At 42.5% G+C, this 23391-nt stretch overlaps 1 protein-coding gene across 17 annotated transcripts in view; it reads left to right on the top strand.

Annotated features, from left to right (window-relative positions):
- The window catches only part of ARHGAP10 (Rho GTPase activating protein 10), a 376372-nt gene that overhangs the window by 326284 nt on the left and 26697 nt on the right, over positions 1-23391 (top strand). For all 17 annotated transcript variants that reach the window (XR_015144127.1, XM_086346463.1, XM_086346459.1 and 14 more), the window contains one exon: positions 19470-19629. Coding sequence is in view for 16 of the 17 variants with exons in the window: in XM_086346463.1 (XP_086202589.1) it covers positions 19470-19629 (160 nt within the window). In the remaining variant the exon portion in view is untranslated. The remainder of the gene's footprint in view (positions 1-19469; positions 19630-23391) is intronic.

Here is a 23391-nt window from a genome sequence, read left to right as displayed (position 1 = left end):
ACCCAGGATTGAACCTGAGCCTCTTGCATCTCCTGCATTAACAGGCAGATTCATTACCCCTGCACCACCAGGGAAGCCCATCTATATGGGCTTAATCAACTATACTCTGATATTTAAAAAAAAAAAATAACCTTCATGAAAGCATGCTTTTGTAAGTAAATTGTTACTACCCCATCCTCTCTCAAATTATACCAGGGCCTTTATGTGAGAGAAGAACTGGTGTAAAACCTTGGTTGATGTGGATTTTCAGAGCTATTGGCATTTCCTTGTAGACATATCTGTTCAGTTTGCATAGAAGGATAACCAACCCAAGTAACCGGTCCCAGGTAGGTCTTTGTCTTAGGCTTGGTCATCTTCTCTTGATTCTTACCATTTTTATTTTTTGCATGACCCTTCAGGGGTGGACCCTGGATAATAACTTCCGAGGGTCAAGACCTCTTGTCACCTTCTCAGAGCAAAGTCACGGTTCCGTAGCATGGAATTACTGCATTGTGAAGTTAAATCTAAGCCCGCGCTTGGCTCAGTGACAGCCTATATAGACAGATTATGTCTCACTATTACAGTGATTAGATCAGTGGGTTGGAAAAGGCAGCCGGAATGTCAGGGCTGTGACTGAATTGTGGCCTGCCCATAAATCATGCACGCGGCCTCCTCTGCATGGGCGTCTCCCCAGATGCCTCCCTGAAGCTCAGCCTCCGGCGTATTAGCGGCAAAGCACGAGGCAGCTTCTTATATGACTTCCTCTATAATCTTAACTGTGCTTCTGTGTGGGATGAACATTTCCCCCTTTCTCTGGAGGGGGGAAAGAGGCTTATTTAATGCCTTAAAAAAATACATAGCTGCTTCTGTGGTGAAAATAAGTTCATGGCAGGTAACTTGAATTTATAGAAGAGAGAAGAAGTCTTTCAAGCTTGTCTCCCTGTGGTGTGGGTTTTTTTCTTCACTTCTAATAGCTTTTATTTTAATTTCTAGTTCTGAATTCAAGCAGCTGTCACTCTCTTTATAGCCCCCTTTGAAACGCTTACAGCGTAGGAGGTAGCTGGGCTGTCTAAGAAACATCTTTTCAAACCAACCAAAGTATTGTTTATCCTGAATGAAGTGGATTTTTTAAGGCTGTCAGGAGTGACTGATTTGAAACATTTCCTTTGGTAGCCAGGAAGATGAAGAGAAATCTTGAAGGGAAAGGTATTATCTCAATGTGGCCGAGTCCAAGTGACTCTGATTGCTCAGAAAACTCCTATGGACCATGATAAAAATTACCAGGCACCCAGGACTTCCCTGATGGTCTAGTGGTTAAGACTCTGCACTTTGACTGCTGGGTTCCAGGTTCAGTTGGTGGTCAGGGAACTAAGACCCCCAAGCTGTGCAGAGGAGCAAAAAAAAAATTCTACCCGGAGTAGAGAGTGCCGTATGCAATTACTATAACCAAACAACCTGTGGCCAGCTAATCTGTACTTGCTAAATCCTTCCCAGCTATGGAAGAAAAAACATGACTTGGGGTTGAGTCAACTGTGGAGACTACTCCTGTAACCAGTTGTCTTGTATCTTCTTATGAACCTGCGGTCACAGCTTAGCAGCCTGGCTCCTCCTAAATGCCCATTCCACTTCCCATGGCATTCCTGCGTGTCTTCTGAGCCAGTATTTAGAAGTCCAGTGTCACCCTTGGATAGGGGGAAAAAAAATCTTCAAGCCTATTACAGTGAATTATACGTCTAATATTTTGCGGGTACTAATATTTGTTCTCTGAACTCAGCAGCATGAGTTTTTGAGCTTGAAATGTGATGATGGTCATGGTTTTATTTTTCTCTTTGGGTCAAAACAGAAATAGTGACTCTGTAATTCTCTGGTTATTATCTTAATCATTTCAAAGGTGGACTCTTAACATTTTTAATACTTACTGTGAGAATAGAATATACAATTGAGAGGGTAACACTACTGCACAGGTACAAATAGCGTATTACCTGCCAGCTACTGTTGTTAGCAATATTTGTTAAACTTATGTAATCCTTATAACAATCCTTTAGGTGGTACTATTATTGGTATTTTATAATTGAGGAAACTGAGACTCAGAGAAGGTTCAGTAGCTTACTTCAGTCTCCCGGCTGGTGAGGGACAAACCCAAGATTGACCAGTCAGATCCCACAGTCTGGGCTCCTTAACACTCTGCTCAAGTACAAACCCAAGTGCCTCAACACGGGGTCTTCTCTTCTCTGGAGTTTTCCACTACCAATCTTTTCTGAGCTATCGTGTGCCTTTCAAGCACTATGTTGGTTTACTTTTTTAATTTTAAGAATAATTCTTAGTTTTTTCTTTATAACTTTGTTTCTAATGAAAAAACTAAGAAAAATTCTTAGTTTTTTCATTAGAAACAAAGTTATAAAGAAATCAGAGTGATGATTGAAAGAGATGGAGAAGAAAGGGCCAGAAAAACATCTATTTCTGCTTTATTGACTATGCCAAAGCCTTTGACTGTGCAGATCACCATAAACTTTGGAAAATTCTGAAAGAGATGGGAATACCAGACCACTTGACCTGCCTCGTGAGAAACCTGTCTACAGGTCAGGAAGCAACAGTTAGAACTGGACATGGAACAATGGACTGGTTCCAAATAGGAAAAGGAGTATGTCACGGCTGTATATTGTCAGCCTGCTTATTTAACTTATATGCAGAATACATCATGAGAAACGCTGGACTGGAGGAAGCACAAGCTGGAATCAAGATTGCTGGGAGAAATATCAATCACCTCAGATATGCGGATGACACCACCCTTATGGCAGAAAGTGAAGAAGAACTAAAGAGCCTCTTGATGCAAGTGAAAGTGGAGAGTGAAAAAGTTGGCTTAAAGCTCAACATTCAGAAAACTAAGATCATGGCATCTGGTGCCACCACTTCATGGCAAATAGATGGGGAAACAGTGTTTAGACTTTATTTTTCTGGGCTCCAAAATCACTGCAGATGGTGATTGCAGCCATGAAATTAAAAGATGCTTACTCCTTGGAAGGAAAGTTATGACCAACCTAGATAGCGTATTCAAAAGCAGAGACATTACTTTGCCAACAAAGGTTCGTCTAGTCAAGGCTATGGTTTTTCCTGTGGTCATGTATGGATGTGAGAGTTGGACTGTGAAGAAGGCTGAGCACCGAAGAATTGATGCTTTTGAATTGTGGTGTTGGAGAACACTCTTGAGAGTCCCTTGGACTGCAAGGAGATCCAACCAGCCCATCCTAAAGGAGATGAGTCGTGGGTGTTCATTGGGAAGACTGATATTGTGAAGCTGAAGCTCCATTACTTTGGCCACCTGATGGCAAAGAGCTGACTCATTTGAAAAGACCCTGATGCTGGGAAAGATTGAGGGCAGGAGGAGAAGGGGATGACAGAGGATGAGATGGTTGGATGGCATCACCGACTCGAGGAACATGGGTTTGGGTGAACTCCGGGAATTGGTGATGGACAGGGAGGCCTGGCGTGCTGCAGTTCGTGGGGTCGCAAAGAGTTGGACACGACTGAGGGACTGAACTGATCTGAGGTGAGGATGGTTTTAAATCCAGGATACAATACACTTTTACAAAAATGGACCCCCAAGGAAAAGAGGGATACTAATTTTTATGGGCGAGGAGGAGGGAAAATAGTAATTTTATTTCAGTATTATATGTGTTTTATCATGATGTTTGTACCCATTTACCTCAGGGAACAAGTGTCTGTTCTTATGTTAGTTGTAATAAAGTGAAAAGTCTCCATTCAATTCCATTACTTCAGTCCCTGCTCCCCAGGTGCACCTGCAAACCAGATCTATAACCACTGCCATTAACAGGTTGAGCCATGCCTAGTGCCATCTCTCAGTTCTGAAGTTATCTAATATCAGCAATTTCAATTTTTTTTTTCATTTAGTGCTTCAAAATAGTAAAGCAACATTAATTTCATGTCATTTCAGCCTATAGTTTCGTGAAAGTGAAGTCGCTCAGTTGTGTCCAACTCTTTGTGACGCCGTGGACTGTAGCCCACCAGGCTCCTCCGTCCATGGGATTCTCCAGGCAAGAGTACTTCAGTGGGTTGCCATTTCCTTCTCCAGGGGATCTTCCCGACCCAGGGATGGAACCCAGGTCTCCCGCATTGCAGGCAGACGCTGTAACCTCTAAGTCCTTTCAAAGTTGAATTCCGAATTGGATTGCTGGCCACTGTAATGAGTAGGGTCGTTCCGTGTGAAACTGCTCTGCTGCTTGTCTGTGTCAAAAATGATTGAACAGCAGCCGTTTGACATGGTTCACCCTGTAGTTTATTTTCTTCTTCTAGAATCTTTCATATATATATATATATATAAAAAAGCATATAGTTGCGTCCTTTATTTAAAAAAAGAACTACAGTATATCTGGTGTTGCTTTTCATGCCCGTATAAAGAGAACTCTCTTCTTTTATATTGCTGCATATCATTCCTTGTGTTCTCTTGTGTGGTGTGCTCCTAGAAGCCTTGTGTTCTACAGCCAAACGTAAGCAATGTAGGTCCCATACTAACCACACACCAGCTTCTCACCTTCCAAGGATCATGCACACACACAAATGTGTCCGCAGAAATAATACACATAGTGTGTTTTTGAGTGGCTAAAGTAAGTTCTAAAACAGAATTTCAGAATCACCTCCCTTCTAAAAGGAAAACTAAGTGAATAAGCATAGAAATAAATCTGGAAGAGTATTAGTCAGCTATGACAGTAGTTATCCTTAGAAAGTGAGAGTCTGATTTTCATCTTTAAACGTACCTCTCTCTTTTTCCTTGTCATTACATACATACATAAATACACATACACATAAAACATGCATACAGGTATGTGTACTTAAGTTATAATAGTTTCAGCCTAATTGATGTAAGCTGTACTTACTATTTGGTGTCTTGGGTGTAAGTTGAAGATTTTGAAGTAGAAAACACGAAGCAAAGCCCAAGGAGAAACATATGGAGTCCCACCAGCCTGAGTTGACCTGGAGAAGCTTCCATGGCCGCACATTGAGAATGGGGAGCCCTCCCTGCTTGGTGTTTTCATCTTGGGTTTAATGCATCTTTCCTCTCCCCCCTGGGCTGCTCTCATGGTCTCCTTGCCCTGGCATTTTGGGGATCAGTATTACTGGAAATCCCTGGAGAAGGAAATGGCAACCCATTCCAGTGTTCTTGCCTGGGAAATCCTATGCATAGAGGAGCCTGGCAGGAGCCTGGCAGGCTACAGTCCATGGGGTCACAGAAGAGCTGGACACAGTGACTGAGTGCAACATATTTGTGGAAATACTTAAGACAGCAATGAGTTTTATTGAATGGCAGTATTATTTGTGGTTAAGTTTGGGTGTAACCTAACCTGGATTTCAATCCCTGTCCTCTTCTTCTTGTCTTTTATGACCTAGGCAAATTCCCCTCCAGGCCTCATGAGTTTGGGTTAGTAAACTTTCACATGGCTTTTGCCAAGAACAAATGAGTTAATGGCTGTAAGCACCCAACATTTAGTGCATACTCACTCTTGCCTGGAAAATCCCATGGACGGAGGAGCCTGGTGGGCTGCAGTCCCTGGGGTCGCTAAGAGTTGGACACGACTGAGCAGCTTCTCTTTCACTTTTCACTTTCATGCATTGGAGAAGGAAATGGCAACCCTCTCCAGTGTTCCAGGATGGGGGAGCCTGGTGGGCTGCCATCTATGGAGTCGCACAGAGTCAGACACGACTGAAGTGACTTAGCAGCAGCCGCAGCAAGAATTTTAGCTTACATTTTCCTGAGGACAAATAGAGGAACTATTTGTACTTTCTATGTCACTTTCCAAGAAAATATAACTTAGTCATTTGTTTTTGGTTATTTTTGTCCAGCTTAGTAAGGAGACTTATAGGTTGCTACTTAAGGTCTTCATCTGGCAAAAGATAATTTATATTGTTCAGGGGAGAAGAATGGAGGGGAGGAGAACAGGTAAATAGCTAGGAATCCAACAACCCTCCTTTCTCAGCTGGATTGGAAGGTGTTCCGAGCACAGTGCTCTAAATTTCCTGAGCTGTCAAAACGTCAGGCTTCCTCAGAAGTTTATGGAAGACAGCTTGATTCAGTATCTGATTACTTTTTGGTTCCTAAGGACAATAGTAGATGGCGGTCATATTTTTTGTTTGTTTATATAGGCAGAAATCTCAATCTGTAAATAATGCCTGAGGACTGTGATTATGATATAAAAACGCTCTCTGCTTTACAGAGTAAAGCAATTTGCTTTGACTTCTGTTGACATTGCAACTGAACTGGTCTTACTCACTTTGTAATTGAATTGCTGCAGACTTCCATTGACCTTTGTAAGTAGCAGAGGTGGTTCCTGGAGTGGTAACCTAATGCCTATTAGCTGCTGCTCTAACATTATAATTGGGTCTGTGTTTTATGTCATGTGATTAGAACACAGCTGATTCTCTCATCAGCTTTTCCCAGCTTACACTTTTGGCATATCTTAGCCATTCGGTAGCTTTTCAGGCAAGCATTATGTTCCATTTTTAACATCTTCAGGCAGTAGAAAATAAAACCTGCTTTATAATTGTATGGAAATTTCATTACATCTTTTCGTGCCTTAATGTGACAGGAGTTTACTTTTATTCTGATTTGCTTTGTGTGTCGGTGGGGAGGATGCGTCTCTGAGTGTACTTCTGTTTTTTTGACTTTGGGGACTGAGGGTGGGAGGCTATTCCATTAGAGTCACATTTCACGTTTTTAGACACTATTTGAGATAAAGTATATTGCCAAAGTGGATTTTTTTTAGCTAGACCCTGAGTGTCATTAATTTGCATGTTATTAACTTCATCATGGTCCCCATTGTGGTTTGTTTTGTTCCATGAGGCCCAATGAAATGAGAGGAACTGAGACATCTTGCCCCCCACCCAGCATGACATTGCATTGACTTGCAGCAGAGTCAAGAATTAAGGTCACTGGGACTTTAGGAACCTTTCTTTCCACTTGACAATTGGAACTGGTCTCTCAGTGCACCTTTCACTGCTGAGAAGTAAATTAGTGTGCTTTCCTTAATGGACAGTTAGCTGGGTTAATTTCTTATAGTCCCCTCCCCTCTCTTTCCCTAATGCAAGACTTAGGATAGATTTTCTAATCAGAGAATCCAGACTTGTTTTCTCATAGTAGTCGTTTACTACCTACTGATCTGTGGATAGCAAAGGAGAATTCCCTTTGCATGGGAGGGTGGGATTTGCTCTTTTAAAAGAAACGTACCCCATCATATTAGCGATTACAAAAGTTTAATTTTAAATTCAAACTTTGAGTTTCCTAACCTGTCTTTATTATTCTAATTGGTTTAAGACAGAAATTGCACGTATGGGCAAGGACACATGGAGTTGTGTGCATGTGTGTACACTTTTTCAGTTAATTAAAGCTGACGTTTAAGATGTAACTCTTTTGGCCTGTGTTTTGAGAAGGATAAGAATACCTGGCCTGAAAACTATATCAGCTTTAATTTTTGTCTTGCCTTGAACGTCTCTTTCTCTCTGTTGATCTTACCTGTTTAATGCTGCTGTTGGCAGTGTCTCATAAGGCAAGTTCTCTTAATTCCTTGGCCATTTTAGTTGAGATGGACCAGCATATGCAGAGATGTGAAGGCAGTGCTGGGTTTTCTTTGGCTCTTAGGTGTTAATGGAGTCTGGGACCTGATGCTGTCACTTCTCAGCCATGCTGCTCACAGACTCCTCTGCTGTACGCTGGTCATTCCGTGTGTATGCTTCAGCTTTTAGTTCTAGAAGCTCATAGAACTCCATGAGGCTCTGGGTGAGTGTTTAAAAAGTGGTTATGAAGAAACAAGCCTGTTTACTTTTTCTCACCACCAAAGAGTGGACCACTTGATAAAACCAGGCCTAGATAGTCCAGTTAGGTAAGACAGGCTGTTCTATGTTACTGGAGTGTGTGTAGGCTTTTCCCATTTCCCTCAGTCTCACAGTAAATTTGACTATCTGGTCACCCTTTTATCTGCATGTTAGTTGTCAGGGTGATGCTAGCGCTAAGGACCAGATGCAAAACCAAAATGCTGGACAAAGCTGTAATCCTCCCTTTGGAGCAGGAGTTGTGCTCCAGCTACTGTTGTGGAAGTCATGCTCCTTTACTCAGAGTTGGAACCCTTGAATGTTCCATTGTTTACAGCAGTCTCACCCAGTAATTTGAAAGCAAGGAGACATTATGCTGTACTTTTAAGACTTAGGTGGGAAGAGTAAGCCGTGAATGACTCAAGTGTTCTTGAGTGTCCTTGTTAAAAGTGGAGTGCTGTCCTAGGTGGATGAGTATTCTGATCCAGCATGATAGTTCTATGAGGTCTCATTCCTCATGAGTTAAGTAGTGTACTTTGACTTTTATTAACCACATTTCAGGGCTTCTGTGGTGGCTCAGACGGTAAAGATTCAGCCTGCAATGTGGAAGACCCAGGTTCGATCCCTGGGTCAGGAAGATCTGGAGAAGGAAATGGCAGCCCACTCCAGTATTCTTGCCTGGAGAACTCCATGGACAGAGGAGCCTGGCAGGCTACAGTCCATGAGGTCCCAAAGAGTTGGACACGACTGAGCCACTAACACACATTCACAGCTGCATGTCAGGGACTAGCACTGCTCGGTGCATGCTGCTCTCCCTGTGCACGGAGTCATTAAAGAACGAATTGTGGCTGAATCCTTTGATGTCTGTCAGCCTTAAAAGCCCATTGTCAGTCCACATCCCACATCCCATCTGTTATATTGGCCTTATGAAGGTTGATGGGGGCATTTTTTTTTCTTTGATAGTGCTGGGTCTTCACTGCTCTGCATGGGCTTTCTGTGGTTGCAGCGAGCAGGGGCTGCTCCTTGTGGCAGCGCCTAGGCTTGTCCTTGCAGTGGCTCCTCTTGTTGCAGAGCGCAGGCTCTAGGTGCATGGACGTCATGTAGAGGCACATGGGTTCAATAGTTGTGGCTCGTGGGCTCCGTAGTTGTGTCTGTGGTGCTCAGGATTGGCTGTTCCACAGCACGTGGAAACCTCCCAGACCAGGGCTCAAACCTGTAGCCCCTGCATTGGCAGGCGGACTCCCATCCACTGTGCCACCAGTCGCATATAGCTGAAGCTTCACGCTGGCTCCTAGACAGGTTCAGCTTTATGTATGGAGGTCACTTCCATATTTGTTCAGCATTAGCTTTTGTTTACTGGAGAAGGCGATGGCACCCACTCCAGCACTCTTGCCTGGAAAATCCCATGGACGGAAGAGCCTGGTAGGCTGCAGTTCATGGGGTCGCTAAGAGTCAGACACGACTGAGCGACTTCACTTTCATGCATTGGAGAAGGAAATGGCAGCCCACTCTGGTGTTCTTGCCTGGAGAATCCCAGGGACGGGGGAGCCTGGTAGGCTGCAGTCCATGGGGTCACTAAGAGTCGGACACGACTGAGCGACTTCACTTTCACCTTTCCATTTCGTGCATTGGAGGAGGAAATGGCAACCCACTCCGGTGTTCTTGCCTGGAGACTCCCAGGGATGGCTGAGCTTGGCGGGCTGCCGTCTATGGGGTCGCACAGAGTCGGACACGACTGAAGCGACTTCCCAGCAGCAGGTTTTGTTTACAAGGTCAAGTCCACTGCATATTGGGTAAAGGGGAGGGTTTGGTTTATTCTGCTTTACACTAGTCAGTGCAGTTTTAGAAACTAGTTTTTGACATGATGAAATACGGCAACTCAGACTGCATTTTAGCTGAGTAAGAATTATTTAGTCAGAGTATCTGTGAAATGAGTTTGGGAGTACTGTTCCTGATACCAGGCACCCCTCTCCTTTTTAGTACACTGCATGTCCCGGGTGACCTTAGGAGGAACGACCACTGTGGCTCGAAGGACATTTTATTGATGTTATAATATCTACCACATGATGGAAACTGGGGCAGCATGACTATTTTCTGCTTAGTTCAAAGGTCGTGTTTTAAACAGGCTTATATAAGTTAGCAAAACAAACAAAACTCTCCTCCTGCAGCATTTCATCATCCCCTCCCAGTTTCAGCCTCTTTGCATTTAGCTTCATTACAACTGTTTGTCTGCTTCTGTGACTCGTACCCAGACATGTCTTTTCTTGGGGATAGCCTTTCTCAGTCTCCTCTGAAGTTGCAGATGCTGCATGCTCTTCAGCTTCAGACATAAAGCCCAAATGTTTGGCACCTGAGTCTTCCTTGGGAGCAGCATCATGAGAACACACATACCAAATGGACAAAGAAGATGCTGACACGCTAAGCAAGACATTATTGGTTATTATTGGGAAGCCCTGTTTAAAAGATAGAGAATGCAGAATGACAGGAGAATGAATGCACGCACAAGGGGAGAGGGATTTGAGGTGTCTGTTACCACATCAGCTTTCCACCCCCTGCTGGGGAAGGAGTACACCTGGTTTTGGTAGAAGCCACTCGACAGAGGAGCCTGTTGGGAATGCAGTCTGTGGGGTCGCAGAGTCAGAATTGACTGAGCATGCACACTCACACGTGCACACTCAAAAGTAAAACAGGTTATTTTAGCCTTGAGATTTATTTCTCTATACTTAGGTAGTGAATTTTTATATGTCTGATTATATTTTCTAGTCAATTTCCATTGTGATTTTAGAGATTTCTTCCCCCTAAGGAAGTCCTACGTACCAATCAATAATAAAAATAGCAGTTAAGAATATTAGTTTTTTACTTTAAGGAATAGCATGTGTATATTAATTATAGTATACAGGTAATCCTTGCTGAGTGAGTACACTAAAATATAAAATACATCAAATAGATTTTAATAAATTCTAGTTTTTAGGGTTTACTGTGATTGAATTTAACTTCAGTATTCAATCATGATGACCCTTTCACTATCACTATTTAGGAAAATTGCCTATTTAAATATGGCATAGAAAATGTTCTGAATCTTCTTTTTTTCCTAATAAATATTTTAGAGCTCTAAAATAATTCTTCTTGGTGTTATTGTGCTGTGTTTCACAAATTTTGATATGAAATATCTTTATCATTGAGTTCTAAATCTTTTTAAATTTCAATTATGATTCTCTTTTTAACCATATGTAGTTTAACAGCATATTGAAATCATAAAAATCTATCCTTTTATTAAGTTCTAAATATTTTACAATTTTGGCATGAGAAGAGAGTATGTATAATTTCATCCTTTGAAATATTTCCTTCAAAAACAGTTTATTCTTATAAAATATTTATCTTCTGTTTCTTTCAAAGTATGTGTGTATAAAACAGAATGCTTAGCATTATTGATTACAGATACCTTAATTTCTCTCTCTTTTTGTCCTGTCTGATAGCACTGCCTGAGAAGAGTATGTTAAAATCTCCAATTGCAGTAGTTGATTTTTTATCTTTTCTGTACAGTTCTATATGTTTCTTGAGGCATATTGTTAGGTATTTATCTTCTTGTTCCATAATCTTATCCCTTTATCAATGTAAAATGACCCTCTTTGTGTTTACTAAGGTTATTAACTTTATTTTGATTTATATTTGCCCAGGATAGCTTTATTTTTTAATTTTCAACCTTTGTCTTTTTGCTTTAAGTGTCTTGTAGTCAACACATTATTGGATTTAAAAAAATACATTGGAGAATCACTGCCTTTTAATTTGTGAGTTTAATCCATTTATATATAATATACTGCAGTTACCATTATGTTAGGATTTCTGTGATTTTACAGTTTTTACTTAATTATTTTTGATACTTTTTGCTTTTTAATTTTTTTCCTTTCCTCTTTTCTCTCTACTAAAGCAAGTGTTCTTCTGCTCTTTCCACTAATGTATATTCTGTCTTTGTTTTTAAGGTAGCTTTGAGATTTGTGATCTCATTTATCTATTGGCTTCTTAAACTTGATGGCTGAGGTGGTAAAGAATCTGCCTGCAATGCAGGAGACCCGGATTCAATCCCTGGGTTGGGAGATCCCCTTCAGAAGGGAATGGCTATGCACTCCCGTATTCTTGCCTGGAGAATTCCACGGATAGAGGAGCCTGGCAGACTACAGTCCATGGTCTCAAAGAGTTGGACGTGACTGAGCAACTTTCACTTTTCTTAAACTCAACCATGTTTCTTTCTCCATCTCTAATAAGATAAATAACTAATGAACTCTACATTTCCTTTCTGGGCTGCCCACCCCCATCATGTTGATATGACTCTAGGTTCTGGATCAATTTGGTTATTTTTTCCTTTTTTCTTTTATCTTAAAGTTTTCAGAGAACAACAGTAGACATTGAAAATCTCATAGTGCTTCATTTATTTAAATATTTGAAAATTGTCTTTCTTGAGAGTGTTATCGCTGTAGTTTTTTATGTGCCAAAGTTTGGGTGATTGTATGTCTAATATGTTTATTATGCCGTCACATTTGAATGGCAGTTTGAGTATACAGTTGTATGCTCAAAATTCTCCTTCAGTACTTAAAACATATTGCTGTGCATTCAGTTTTACTGTTGAGAACTCTGATGTCATTCTGGGTCTTTTTAAAAAATATCTTCCCTGTCAGGATGCTTTTTATTTTCTTCTCCATATTTGATATTCTCAGATTCCTCAATAACATATCTTATGAGCACCATTTTCTTTATTTCCTTGTTTGGTACTCTGAGTCCTTTATTAAATAGATTGAAGTCTTTCGAGGTCTTTGAGACTCTTTCATTTTGAGGAATTGGTCATTATCTCTTTAAATATGTCTGCTCAGTGTAGTTCTTTTTCTGGGGTCTGGATGTTGGCAGTTTCACTTCTCTTTTGTGTTACAGATCTCTAAATGCTGAATTTTTGTTGAGTTTGCTCTCCTGGTTTTCCTTGTGTTCTTAGACATTGCAGGTGCAAGTCCCTTGCTCAGGAGGGCTGTGTGTGTGCCTGTGCTTAGGATGGTTTGGAGTCTCCTTCTCTTCTCCTTTCTTTCTTTCTATTCCACTTCTGGCTTTGCCTTTATCGGGTTAACCGGGTTGAACCAGGTGTTTTGGTTCAGAACAGCGATTATTCCCGTACATAACTCTCATTCCGGGGAGGGGAGCACACAAGCTTACTAAACCCATTTCATAGGCAAGCAGGGCACTTCATCACAGATTTTTGACCTTCATTTAGTGTGGTGTCTCCCAACCCCTAATTCCACAACAAAAGCCTGGTTCTACCCCCGAATCATGCCTGGTGTATTGTAGGTGTATTGGTCTAAGGACACCCCAGGATTGAAATGTCTACTGGTTCTGCTGGTTTTGATGAGTCCTGGAGCCAGTAGACTTCTGGCTTGAGCTCCACTGACTTCTGAAACTATTTTCTTTTTATTTCTATTTCACAGAAATGTGAAGCAAGTTTTTCAACTACAAGTTTATTTTTAAAAAATAAAAAAGAAATCATTTCATTTTTGTTGTTTTGGGTATATGTGGGAAAAAATGTGGGTGTCCTTTTAAAATTTCATTGTCTTCTTGACTGAAAATTTCCTGACTGATCTTTATTGTTAAAGTGTTACTGTTGCTATAAGTACAGTTAGTGTTGCTATAAGTACAGTTACTTTGTTCTCAATAAATCTTTCTTTGATTCTAGTGACTAGCTGCTTGATATTTAGGAGCATCTAAGTTTATTCTGATCTGTATTGTAAAAGTGTTAACTGTGTTGTTGTAAGTATAGTTACTTTGTTCTCAATAAATCTTTCTTTGGTTCTTGTGACCACTAGCTGCTTGATATTTAGGAGCATCTAAGTTTATTCTGATTTGATGGAAGGGGTGTTTGTGTGCCAGGAGAACTACAGAGGGAATCTACTGTTGTCTTCCAATTAACCAAACGTGTAACTGGGGGGTTTGTCAAGAGTTAAGTTCAACTAATGCATTAGCTCTTTTTTTTTTTTTTTTTTTTTTGCTTTATTTCTTTCCTCTTTTCTGTCCATTTTCCTTTTCTTTCTTTCTTCTGCTAATTCATCAGCCAGGATGTTTGAGAGGTGGGGACATGGACCAGCCTTACTAGTGCAGATAGGCTGTCCCTGAGAAATAACAGAAACCTTCTACAGTTTCAGCTCATGCCCAAGCATTCTAGGCTAAGTAGAAAACAGCTGGAGAGGGATTCAAAGGGAACCATCTCTGACTTCTTAACGATTAGGAAGTGATTTGAGAGGAGGACAAAGAAGAAATGAATGAAATGGGAAGGATAACTGTGAGCCTCATTCCCTCCAACAATGCAACGGCAGTTCTGTTTAAGTGAAATTAGCAGAAGATGAGTGGAGAGTTTCACCTTGTCATCATCAGACCAAGAAAGTTCAGTTGACTAGAGTAAAAGTTGATTAGTATATTAGAATATAGGAGATACACATCCTCTGTGTTAACTATGGTAGAATTATAGAGTTCTTCTTCCCTCTTCCTGTTCAGTTCTCTGCCAGTCATTGAAGATTGTTTTAGTCGCTCATGAGAACAAACCACTCCTGCACATGCTCAGGGTCATAAAGAAATCAGAATAAGTAATGAATCTATTGGCTTGGTCAAAAAGTTTGTTCGAGTTTTTCCAGAAGCCATAACGGAAAAACTCAAATGAACTTTTTGGCCATCCCAGTAGCTGGCATGAAGGCATGTCCTTGTGAATATTTTTTTTGGTCCATTTTTTAATGTGAGTCTATGTCTAGGGGGAAGTCCTAAATACTTTCAACACTTCTTTCTCTTTACCAGAATGACAGCAACCACCACCACCAGTAAGGAGAAGCCTGCTCCTCACACTAAAGTTCCTCCAGGGCTCTCTCCCATTTTTTACGTCTCCATTGCTCTCTCCATCCATTGCCATGACTTCACTCTGCCCACATACCTCTCACATCGATGAAACTATCCCAGACCTCTCTGCAGGGCCCTGCAGCTGTTTAACCAGATCCCCTGGGTCTGTTACTCATCCCTCAAACCTATGTCCTCAAAACCATGTCCACAGCTGGTTTATGTCCCACACCCAGCTCACTTGCTCCTTGCTTTTCCTTCCCTGTTTCAATCGATAACTCTCCATTCACCCAGTTATCTAAGGCAAGAACTTGAGGGTCGTGTGCCTTGTACACTACATATGAATGAGTTGTGTTCCGAGAACACATTTGTGAGTCCAACAAAGTTAGCCTAGGTTCTCAACCACCACAATCGCCTATATAGTACAGTGATGCAATAGGTTTATCATACCTTTCACACAAATAACACATTAAAAAATGAACACAAAAATAGAACATTTTTAATCTTACAGTAGAGTACCTTGAAAAGTCCAGTAGTATAGTGCAACCGCTGGCATACAGGGGCCGGCATCAAGAGTTACTGACTGGAGGAGGGAGAGCAGGTGGGAGATGGTAGAGCTGAAGGACTGTCAGCAATCAGAGCCAGGGGGCAAGCTGTGCTCTCTCTCATGCCTGACGTTGATGGACCTCATATTTGCATCTTTGAAAATTCACAACTTGATGGGTCGTATGTCCGGGACTTACTGTATGTAAGCAGAGCCTCAGCAAATTGAAGAGAGGATGACTGTGGCTTCAAAGGGGAGAGGACAATCCTCAGAAACTGTGTGCAGATTTCATAACAGGACTCCCTTGAGGTTTGTAGGGTTTTTTCCTTGTTAATTCCTGGAGGTACTGGCTTTGCAATATCATGATCTCTTCCCTGGCAGTGAGTCCACAGTCAGTATTTCCTGAAGCCTCCTGATCTGCCTGGCAGTGCCTTGTGTTCTAAGGGTTACCAAGATGAGAGGCGGACTCCACCCTCAGAAGATGTGTAACGGTGATGGGGAGCTAAAATCAGGTCGTGGAAGCGTCGACAGTGCAGTGTGGACTTGACTGCACCTGCTGTTGTGAGAGAGGAGAGAACAGGCAGCAAATGTGGTTGGCAAGAGCTTATGGAGAAGGTGGGAATTAATCCAGGGTTAATTGTGAGGACGTCTTTTTCTCTCCGAGATGCTGGTGGTTCTCTTCTAGTGCCTTTCTCCTCTTGGAGTCTGTTGCTCACGAAAGCCCTTCAGAACCATTCTTGCTCACGTACCCAGCTCAGCCTTGTTACTCATAGGTGATGTGTGTGTCTGGAGATGCCTGTTGACGGGTAGCACCTAAACTAACAGGTTGTGTGACACGGAAGAAATGCAAGGTGAAAAGTGATGCGGGTGTCTGACTTTGCTTCTCAGGTACAAGTGAGCTTCACAGGATTTGACGTCTTTATTCATCGTCTTTATTCCTGTGAGCTTCACAGGATTTAACGTCTTAATTTATCGTCTTTATTCCCGATATTGTCGAACATGGAATTTTTTAAAGCTTTATTATTTTCCTCCTGTTAATAGTTACAAAGAAGTCATTTGGTGTTGGTAAACTAAACTTTTAGAATATTTAACTTTCCATGCCTGATATTAATGTTTCCTCAAATTCCGTGATTCTTAAGTAGAAAAGCACTTTCCTAAACAGTGGGAGAGAAGGGAATTTTGAGGGAGCTCTTTGATCAGTTTGTGTACACCTGTGCCCTTGTATCAATATTTTTTTTTCACTTGAGGGTTCAGATTGCCACCCTTTGGCAGGAAGGAAGGGAGAAATTCTCTTACTGGTGTGTGATTTAATATGTTGAGTGACAGTGTGTGCTGTGTCAGTCTGCTTGGGGACAGAATCAGAGGGGCTGGCCATGAGCTAGTGTCTGTGGTTGAGCGAGTGTTTCAGGCATGTACCTTTGGAAAGGAACTTGGGACCCTGGGCTCCACTTCCTCAAGCTACTTCTCAGTGTCAGCTTTCTCCTTGTAGGAATGAGGCAGGGAGTAATAGGCCCGCTTGCTGCTTTTGCTGGGTCAGGCCCTGCCCTGGAGACAGGGCCCGTGGCCCAGCAAGCAGAGGGCCAGCGTCCAGCCTCCTGCCGCCAGGAAGCTGCTGGCGTGCGACCCACTGTGGAGGTTACCCTGTCCTACTGCAGAACTGGTCCGCGTTTGCACCTTCTAGCCAAACCCCGAATTGGCAGCTGTCGTGCCAGAAAACATTTCAGAGTTTGCTTTAGACGGTGTGCTGTGGTTACACAAGAGGCCGTCCTAGTTTTAAAGGGAGTGGTTGCCCAGAATGACTGAGCGATACCCGGAAGGGCCCGGGAAAAGCTGGAGCTCCAGGTCTCATTCGCCGAGAACTGGATGGATGGAGCTCTCCAGGCACAGAGGGAGGCAGCCTTTGCTGCAGAGTGGACTGTATCCCAGAACGAAAATAAACCCAAAATCACAGAAATCTAGCAGTGGGTTTCGGTTCATTGGCCTGAAAATGAGCCCTTCTCTTCGGGGCTGAATTATCCCAATTAGCTAAATGTGTTTGTGGTGAAGGGCTGTAGGAAAAGGAAGCTCACTGGAAGAGGAAGCATATGGTATTCTGTTTTGTTTTTTTTTTTTAATTTTATTGGAGTATAGTTGCTTTACATTGTGTTAGTCTCTGCCGTACAGCAGAGCCAGAAGCTCTGCATATATCCCCTCCCCTCTGTTTTTGGATTTCCTTCCTGTCTAAGTCATCACAGTGTTGAGTAGGGTTCCCTGGGCTATGCAGTAGTCCTCTTTAATTATCTATTTTATACGCAGTATCAATCATGTACCTAGATCTCCCAATTCATCCCACTCCCCCTTCCCCCTCAGTATCCATATGTGTATTCTCTATGTCCATGCGGTATTCTGGACCGTGTGTTTATGAATGGGGAGAGAGAACAAGGCTTTTATAGAGAGACTTTGCTCAGGGAGAAGACCTGCCCACAGGGATCACGTGATGTTCACCTCTTGCTCATTATATCTCCTTCCCCAACCGTGCATTTAAAAAAGAAAAAAGCTCAGAAAACCCTTCCTCACCACAGTCTTCTGCACAGGACCATGCACCCCCCTCAGTGCTTCCTTAAGGGATCCCTTCTTCCAGCCACCACCATCTCTAATTCCTTCTTGCCTGAATTCTGCTTTTCCAGATCTTTGCTCCTCAGATCCTTTTAGCCTTAGTTGTAAGCTGGGTCAGAGTTAAGTAAAAATTTTTCACACAGTCAGTTTTCAAGATTAGTATTTTGGAAGTGAGCCTAATCAGAGGCCAGGGATTTCGCTTGTGCTCTGTGATGAGTAGAGCTGAAGTATGTCTAATATGCTTTTCTGAGAGTGGGTTCCCAGCGTTCATACATCCTCTATTTCTGGGACTTAGGCCTGAGGAAGAAGGAAGCTTTAATCAGCTGGAAGCTGTTTGTGGCGAGGGTGTGACCATCCACATTGTGTGTTATCTGCTGCCATGGCAGTTTGTTGAGCAACTCTCGTGACCCATTATTTATAAAAATCAAGGCCAAGCCATTGCCATCTTAATAGAAAGTTGCTGCCTCTGGAAGACACCCTTGAGTGGTTACGATTTAATGGGGTCCGTGACTTTGGCTGAATGGGCCAAGCTGTGATGTGGGCTGACACTACCACGGAAGTGAGCAGACCAGTTGGGAGAGACAGAAGCTCTTCTGAGCTCCTACCCACCTTCTGCAGTTTCCGCCCAAGCTCGTCATGTGTACAAATGATACTAGATGTATTTCACCAAATGGTCCTCTCTGAGTGAATGAATCATGGAACCCATTTAAGAAACGCTTCTTCTGTTTGAGTGTAAGTTCATCTCTGGGGATTTCCGTGGTCTGGTGGTTGAGTGGTTAAGAATCTGCCTGCCAATGCAAAAGATAGGGGTTTGATCCCTGGTCCGGAGGATCCCATGTTCCGCAGAGCCGCTAAGCCTGAGCATCACGACTCTTGAGCCTGTGCTCCGGAGCCCGTGTGCTGCCGCTGCTGAAGCACCTGGAGCCTGCGCTTCACAGCCAGAGAAGCCGCCTCAGCAAGGAGCCCGTAAATGAAGAGGCCCTCCACTTTCTGCAGCTCGAGAAAGCCTGTAGCAACAAAGACTCAGTGCAGCCAAGTAAATAAATCTTAAAAAAAAAAGTCACCCCCTGTAGTCACTGCCTGGGCCTAGTTCTTGTAGAACATCTTCATGTTCACCAGCAAATGGAAGTTTCTTCTTGTCCACAGTTTAATCAGTTGGGCTGCTAAATTGTAATCTAAGATTTCAGCTCAGAAAACAAGGTCCCTTGCAAGTTGTTGAATTTATGTGGTAGGTGGCGATTGGCAGTAGCTTGAAGAGTCATCATGTGGCTGGAAAGAAAGAGGCTGGACCCGGCAGGGCTGATGCGCTGCTCTGCATTGCTCTTGAGGTTATCGCTGATTTATGACTGTGGTCCTTAGAGACCAGGAAGTCATCGTGGCTGCCATTTATTCATCTTCCGTCTTGATCTGACTTTGATTATTGCTTTTTTTCTTGTGGGGAAAAACTCCTCATTTTATATTATCCATGATTTATTTTAAGCATCTTTGATTTAAAAAAAAAACAAAACAAGAAAATCCCTGAAGACAGGGCACCAACATACTCTCAGACTGCATTGTAAATGTAATTTTGGATATAATTGGATTGACTCATCAAGTGAGGCCATGTAGTTATTAGTGGAGTTGTTTTTTTCTCCTCTGAGCATTTGTTTGAAAGTTAATGCCTTTTTCTCCTCCCTAGGTGACCGTCCCAGTCCTCCTAAGGAGGACACCCCTCCCAGCAGCCTGGACTCGCTTTCCTCTCCGTCTCCCACGACTGCCACTGCCCTTGGGCACCCTGGACCAGACCGGAACCACCTGCTTACAGACGGGGGCAGCTTCGGGGACTGGGCACCCACTGCGTAAGTAGCTGTGCTCTTCTCTTGGGTGCTGAGGGAAGGGGGGCGGTGATTTTTATTCTGAAGTTTTATGTGCCAGGTCAGTCCTATAGCCTGAGACCTCAGGACCTTTGCACTCTTAATCTGTGGGGATGCCACAGAGGAGAGGGTCCATAAGCCAAAGGGAATAGGGTCTGTGTGTTCCCAGTATGGAAGGGATGGGTGGATGCTATTTCAAATCTGTTTTCAGTTCAATTTGTGGAAGTTTGGGGTTGCACAAAGGAAGTTTGTTATTGTCCTGCTCGGGAGGTTTTCTCATTAGTTACCACAGACTTTTAGAAAGACGAAAATCTTGCCTTGTGATCAGTAGACTTTTAAGTTTTCTATAGGATGATATCTTAATGATAGGAATTTTTATGAGCGTCATGCTAATGCCTTACTCTGTTTACTCTGTGTGATCATGTACAATTGACAATTGATGGATGAAATATCTGATTTTGTCTTCTCAGTGTGGTTGAGTGCCAGGCATATGCAGATGCTCATGTGTATTAGGGTAAATAATTCTAATACAAACAGAATACCGTGTGTGGGCTTGGTTTGACTGCTTGAGGGTGTGTCTTTCTCTACTGCCTGCAGTTGTGGAGTAAATGCACATCGGTGGTGGTGTGCAACGTCAGACTTCAAACAAATGCTCAGAGAAGGGAAAATAAAACAACTCCACTAATAATTACATGACATGACTTGATTAGTCAATCAAGTGACATCCAAAAATACATCTGTAATTCAACCTGAGAGTATCTGGGTGTCCTGCCTTTAAAGTGGGGGAAAAAAATCAAAGTTGCTTAAAATAAGTCACAGATAATGATGTCATTTGACCCTAGCTGAGCATTCTTGGGACTTTAAATGGAATTGAAAACTGTTCCTCACAGTACTTGGCTTTTTATAGTTACTGCTGGATTCACATGAAATCATTATGAACTTATTAAGTATTAAAAGAGGCAGGGACAAATCTGGTATGTTATCCTGAAATTTGGGGGTGACCTAAAGACTTTGCAAAATCTAGCTGAAAATCCAAGCAGAACTCAAAATATGGGTACACGTTCTCCAGAGGAGTTTTTTCCCCCCAAAGATTGTCACATACATGTATTTAAATGCTGAAGACTGTATTGTGGATTTAAATTACATGTTACTCAAATGGGCCTATCATTTTTACTGTTCTCTTTTAAAAGTAAGAATAATTTTTCACTTTTGTGCCAGAAGCAAAAGTAACAGTGGCTACATCGGAACCCAGAAGCTGTAATGCAGGGCACTCTAGCAGTGGGACTTGAGGTGTATTAGTGTGTGTGTGTGTGTGTTTTAAAGCACAGACCAAGCCTCCAGTCTTGTCAGTAACTGTCCCGGTCAGTGGACAGCAGTTTAGTCAGTTCTTCGTGGTGGTTCTGTGGAGCAGTGGCATTCTGAGCCATGATGCAGCCCGTGCTCAGTTCATAGCACATCCACTGCTGAGACATGAAAAGCTTGATATTTTTGGTTGTCAATCAAATGCAGAGTGAATCCCCCAGCTTCTTATTCATACAGATTAAAAAAAAAAACAAAACACTTAGTCTTTATTTATCTGCTTTATGTCTCAGGCCAGGCCCTGCTCAGCGTGTGGGATCTGATTTCCCCGACCTTTGCTCCGAGTATAGGGAGCACAGAGCCGTAACCCCTGGGCCACCAGGAAGTCCCCATACACGTCTTAAAATGTCATAGAAAGTACTCCAACCTTGAGAGGCCTGAAAAAAACAGGGCAAAGTAAGTAGTTGAATCCAGTCCGGAAAGGAGATTTTTGTTACAATGGACACTTCTGCTATTTGAAGAACTTATCTTTTTCCCTGGGTGCTAGACAAAACCCGTCTCCCTCTTACATATGTAGAATGTTTCCTGTGTATCTTTTAAAGGATTTATTGTAAGCATGCTTCAGTCTAGATTTCTCATTAAGTTGGGGAGTGCTTCTCATACTTGAGCCAATGAGGACCCTTTGCAGGACTTGTGAAGCCCACAGTGCTGGATCCCACCCAAGAGTGATGCTTAGGGTTAGAGGGGAGCTGGAAGATGTATATTTCTAATGTATTTCCTGACGATGTTGGCAAACCCTGATATACTCTCCTGCCTGCCCCTCCCCCACGGTTCCAGGTGCGTGCCGATGTACATCTCCGAGGATTATAGTTAAGAGAAGTGACAGTGCATAGTGCTTCCTTTTTTTTTGCTTTTCTTTTCTCTTCCTAGGATTGTGTGTTTGCTCTCTTCAAGCAGCCCCTGGGTGCTCACTGCAAATGTTGATTCCCTTTGCCTGAAATGTCTCCCTTCCTTTTTGCTCAAGATAATCCTGACCTGTCTTCAGGGTGTAATTTAGTTTTCACTTTTGGGAAGCCTTCTCGAATATTCTAGTCTCCTGGAGGATTCAGAATTATACCTTTCTCTGTCTGTGCCCAATACTTGATGTTAGGAAATGATTCCCTAATTAATGTTGTTGTTGTTCAGTCACTAAGTCATGGACGTCATGCCACCAGGCTCCTCTGCCCTCCACTGTCTCCCAGAGTTTGCTCAGATTCATGTCCATTTCTCCTTTTGTCTTCAATCTTTTCCAGCATCAGGATCTTTTCCAGTGAGTCAGTTTTTCGAATCGGGTGGCTAAGTATTGAAGCTTCAGCTTCAGCAACAGTCCTTCCAAAAAATATTCAGGGTTTATTTCCTTAAAGATTGACTGGTTTGATCTCCTAGCAGTTCAAGGGACTCTCCAGGGTCTTCTCCAGCACCACAATTCAAAAGCATCAATTCTTTAGTGCTCAGCTTTCTTTATGGTCCATCTCTCACATCCATACATGACTGCTTTGAAAAACCATAGCTTTGACTATGTAGATCTTTGTTGTCAAAGTGATGTCTCTACTTTTAAATATGCTGTCTATGTTTGTCACAGCCTTCCTTCCAAGGAGCAGTGTCTTTTTATTTCATGGCTGCAGTCACCATCAGCAGTGATTTTGGAGCCCAACAAAATAGTCTGTCACTGCTTCCACTTTTTCCCCACCTATTTACCATGAAGTGATGGGACCGGATGCCATGACCTTAGTTTTTTTTGAATGTTGAGTGTTAAGCCAGCTTTTTCACTTTCCACTTCCACCCTTATCAAGAGGCTCCTAAGTTCCTCTTCACTTTCTGCCATTAGAGTGGTTTCTGCCGTTTTGCATTATGTACTCTGCATGGAAGTTAAATAAGCAGGGTGACAATATACAGCCTTGCCATACTCCTTTTCCAGTTTTGAACCAGTTTTTCCATGTCCAGTTCTAACTGTTGCTTCTTGACCTACATATGGGTTTCTCAGGAGGCAGGTCAGGTGGTCTGGTATTCCCAGCTCTTTAAGAATTTTCCACAGTTTGTTTTGATCCACACAGTCAAAGGCTTTTGCATACTCAGTGAAGCAGAAGTAGATATTTTTCTGAAATTCCCTTGCTTTCTCTATGATCTGGTGGATGTTGGCAGTTTGACCTCTGGTTCCTCTGCCTTTTCCAAATCCAGCTTGGGCATCTGTAAGTTCTCGGTTCATGTACTGTTGAAGACTAGCTTGGAGGATTTTGAGCGTTACCTTGCTAGCATGTGAAATGAGAGCAATTATGTGGAAGTTTGAACGTTCTTCGGCATTGCCCTTCTTTGGGATTCGAATGAAAACTGACCTTTTCCAGTCTTAGGACCACTGCTGAGTTTTCCAAATTTGCTGGCATATTGAGTGCAGCACATTAACGGCATCAT

Source organism: Bos grunniens, chromosome 17 (genome assembly GCF_055505025.1).
Source record: "Bos grunniens cultivar Pamir isolate PY7600 chromosome 17, Bosgru_T2T1.0, whole genome shotgun sequence".
In the NCBI taxonomy this organism is placed as follows: domain Eukaryota; kingdom Metazoa; phylum Chordata; class Mammalia; order Artiodactyla; family Bovidae; genus Bos; species Bos grunniens.
Note: the sequence above shows the minus strand (reverse complement) of the source record. Positions and strands in the feature narration are given on the sequence as shown.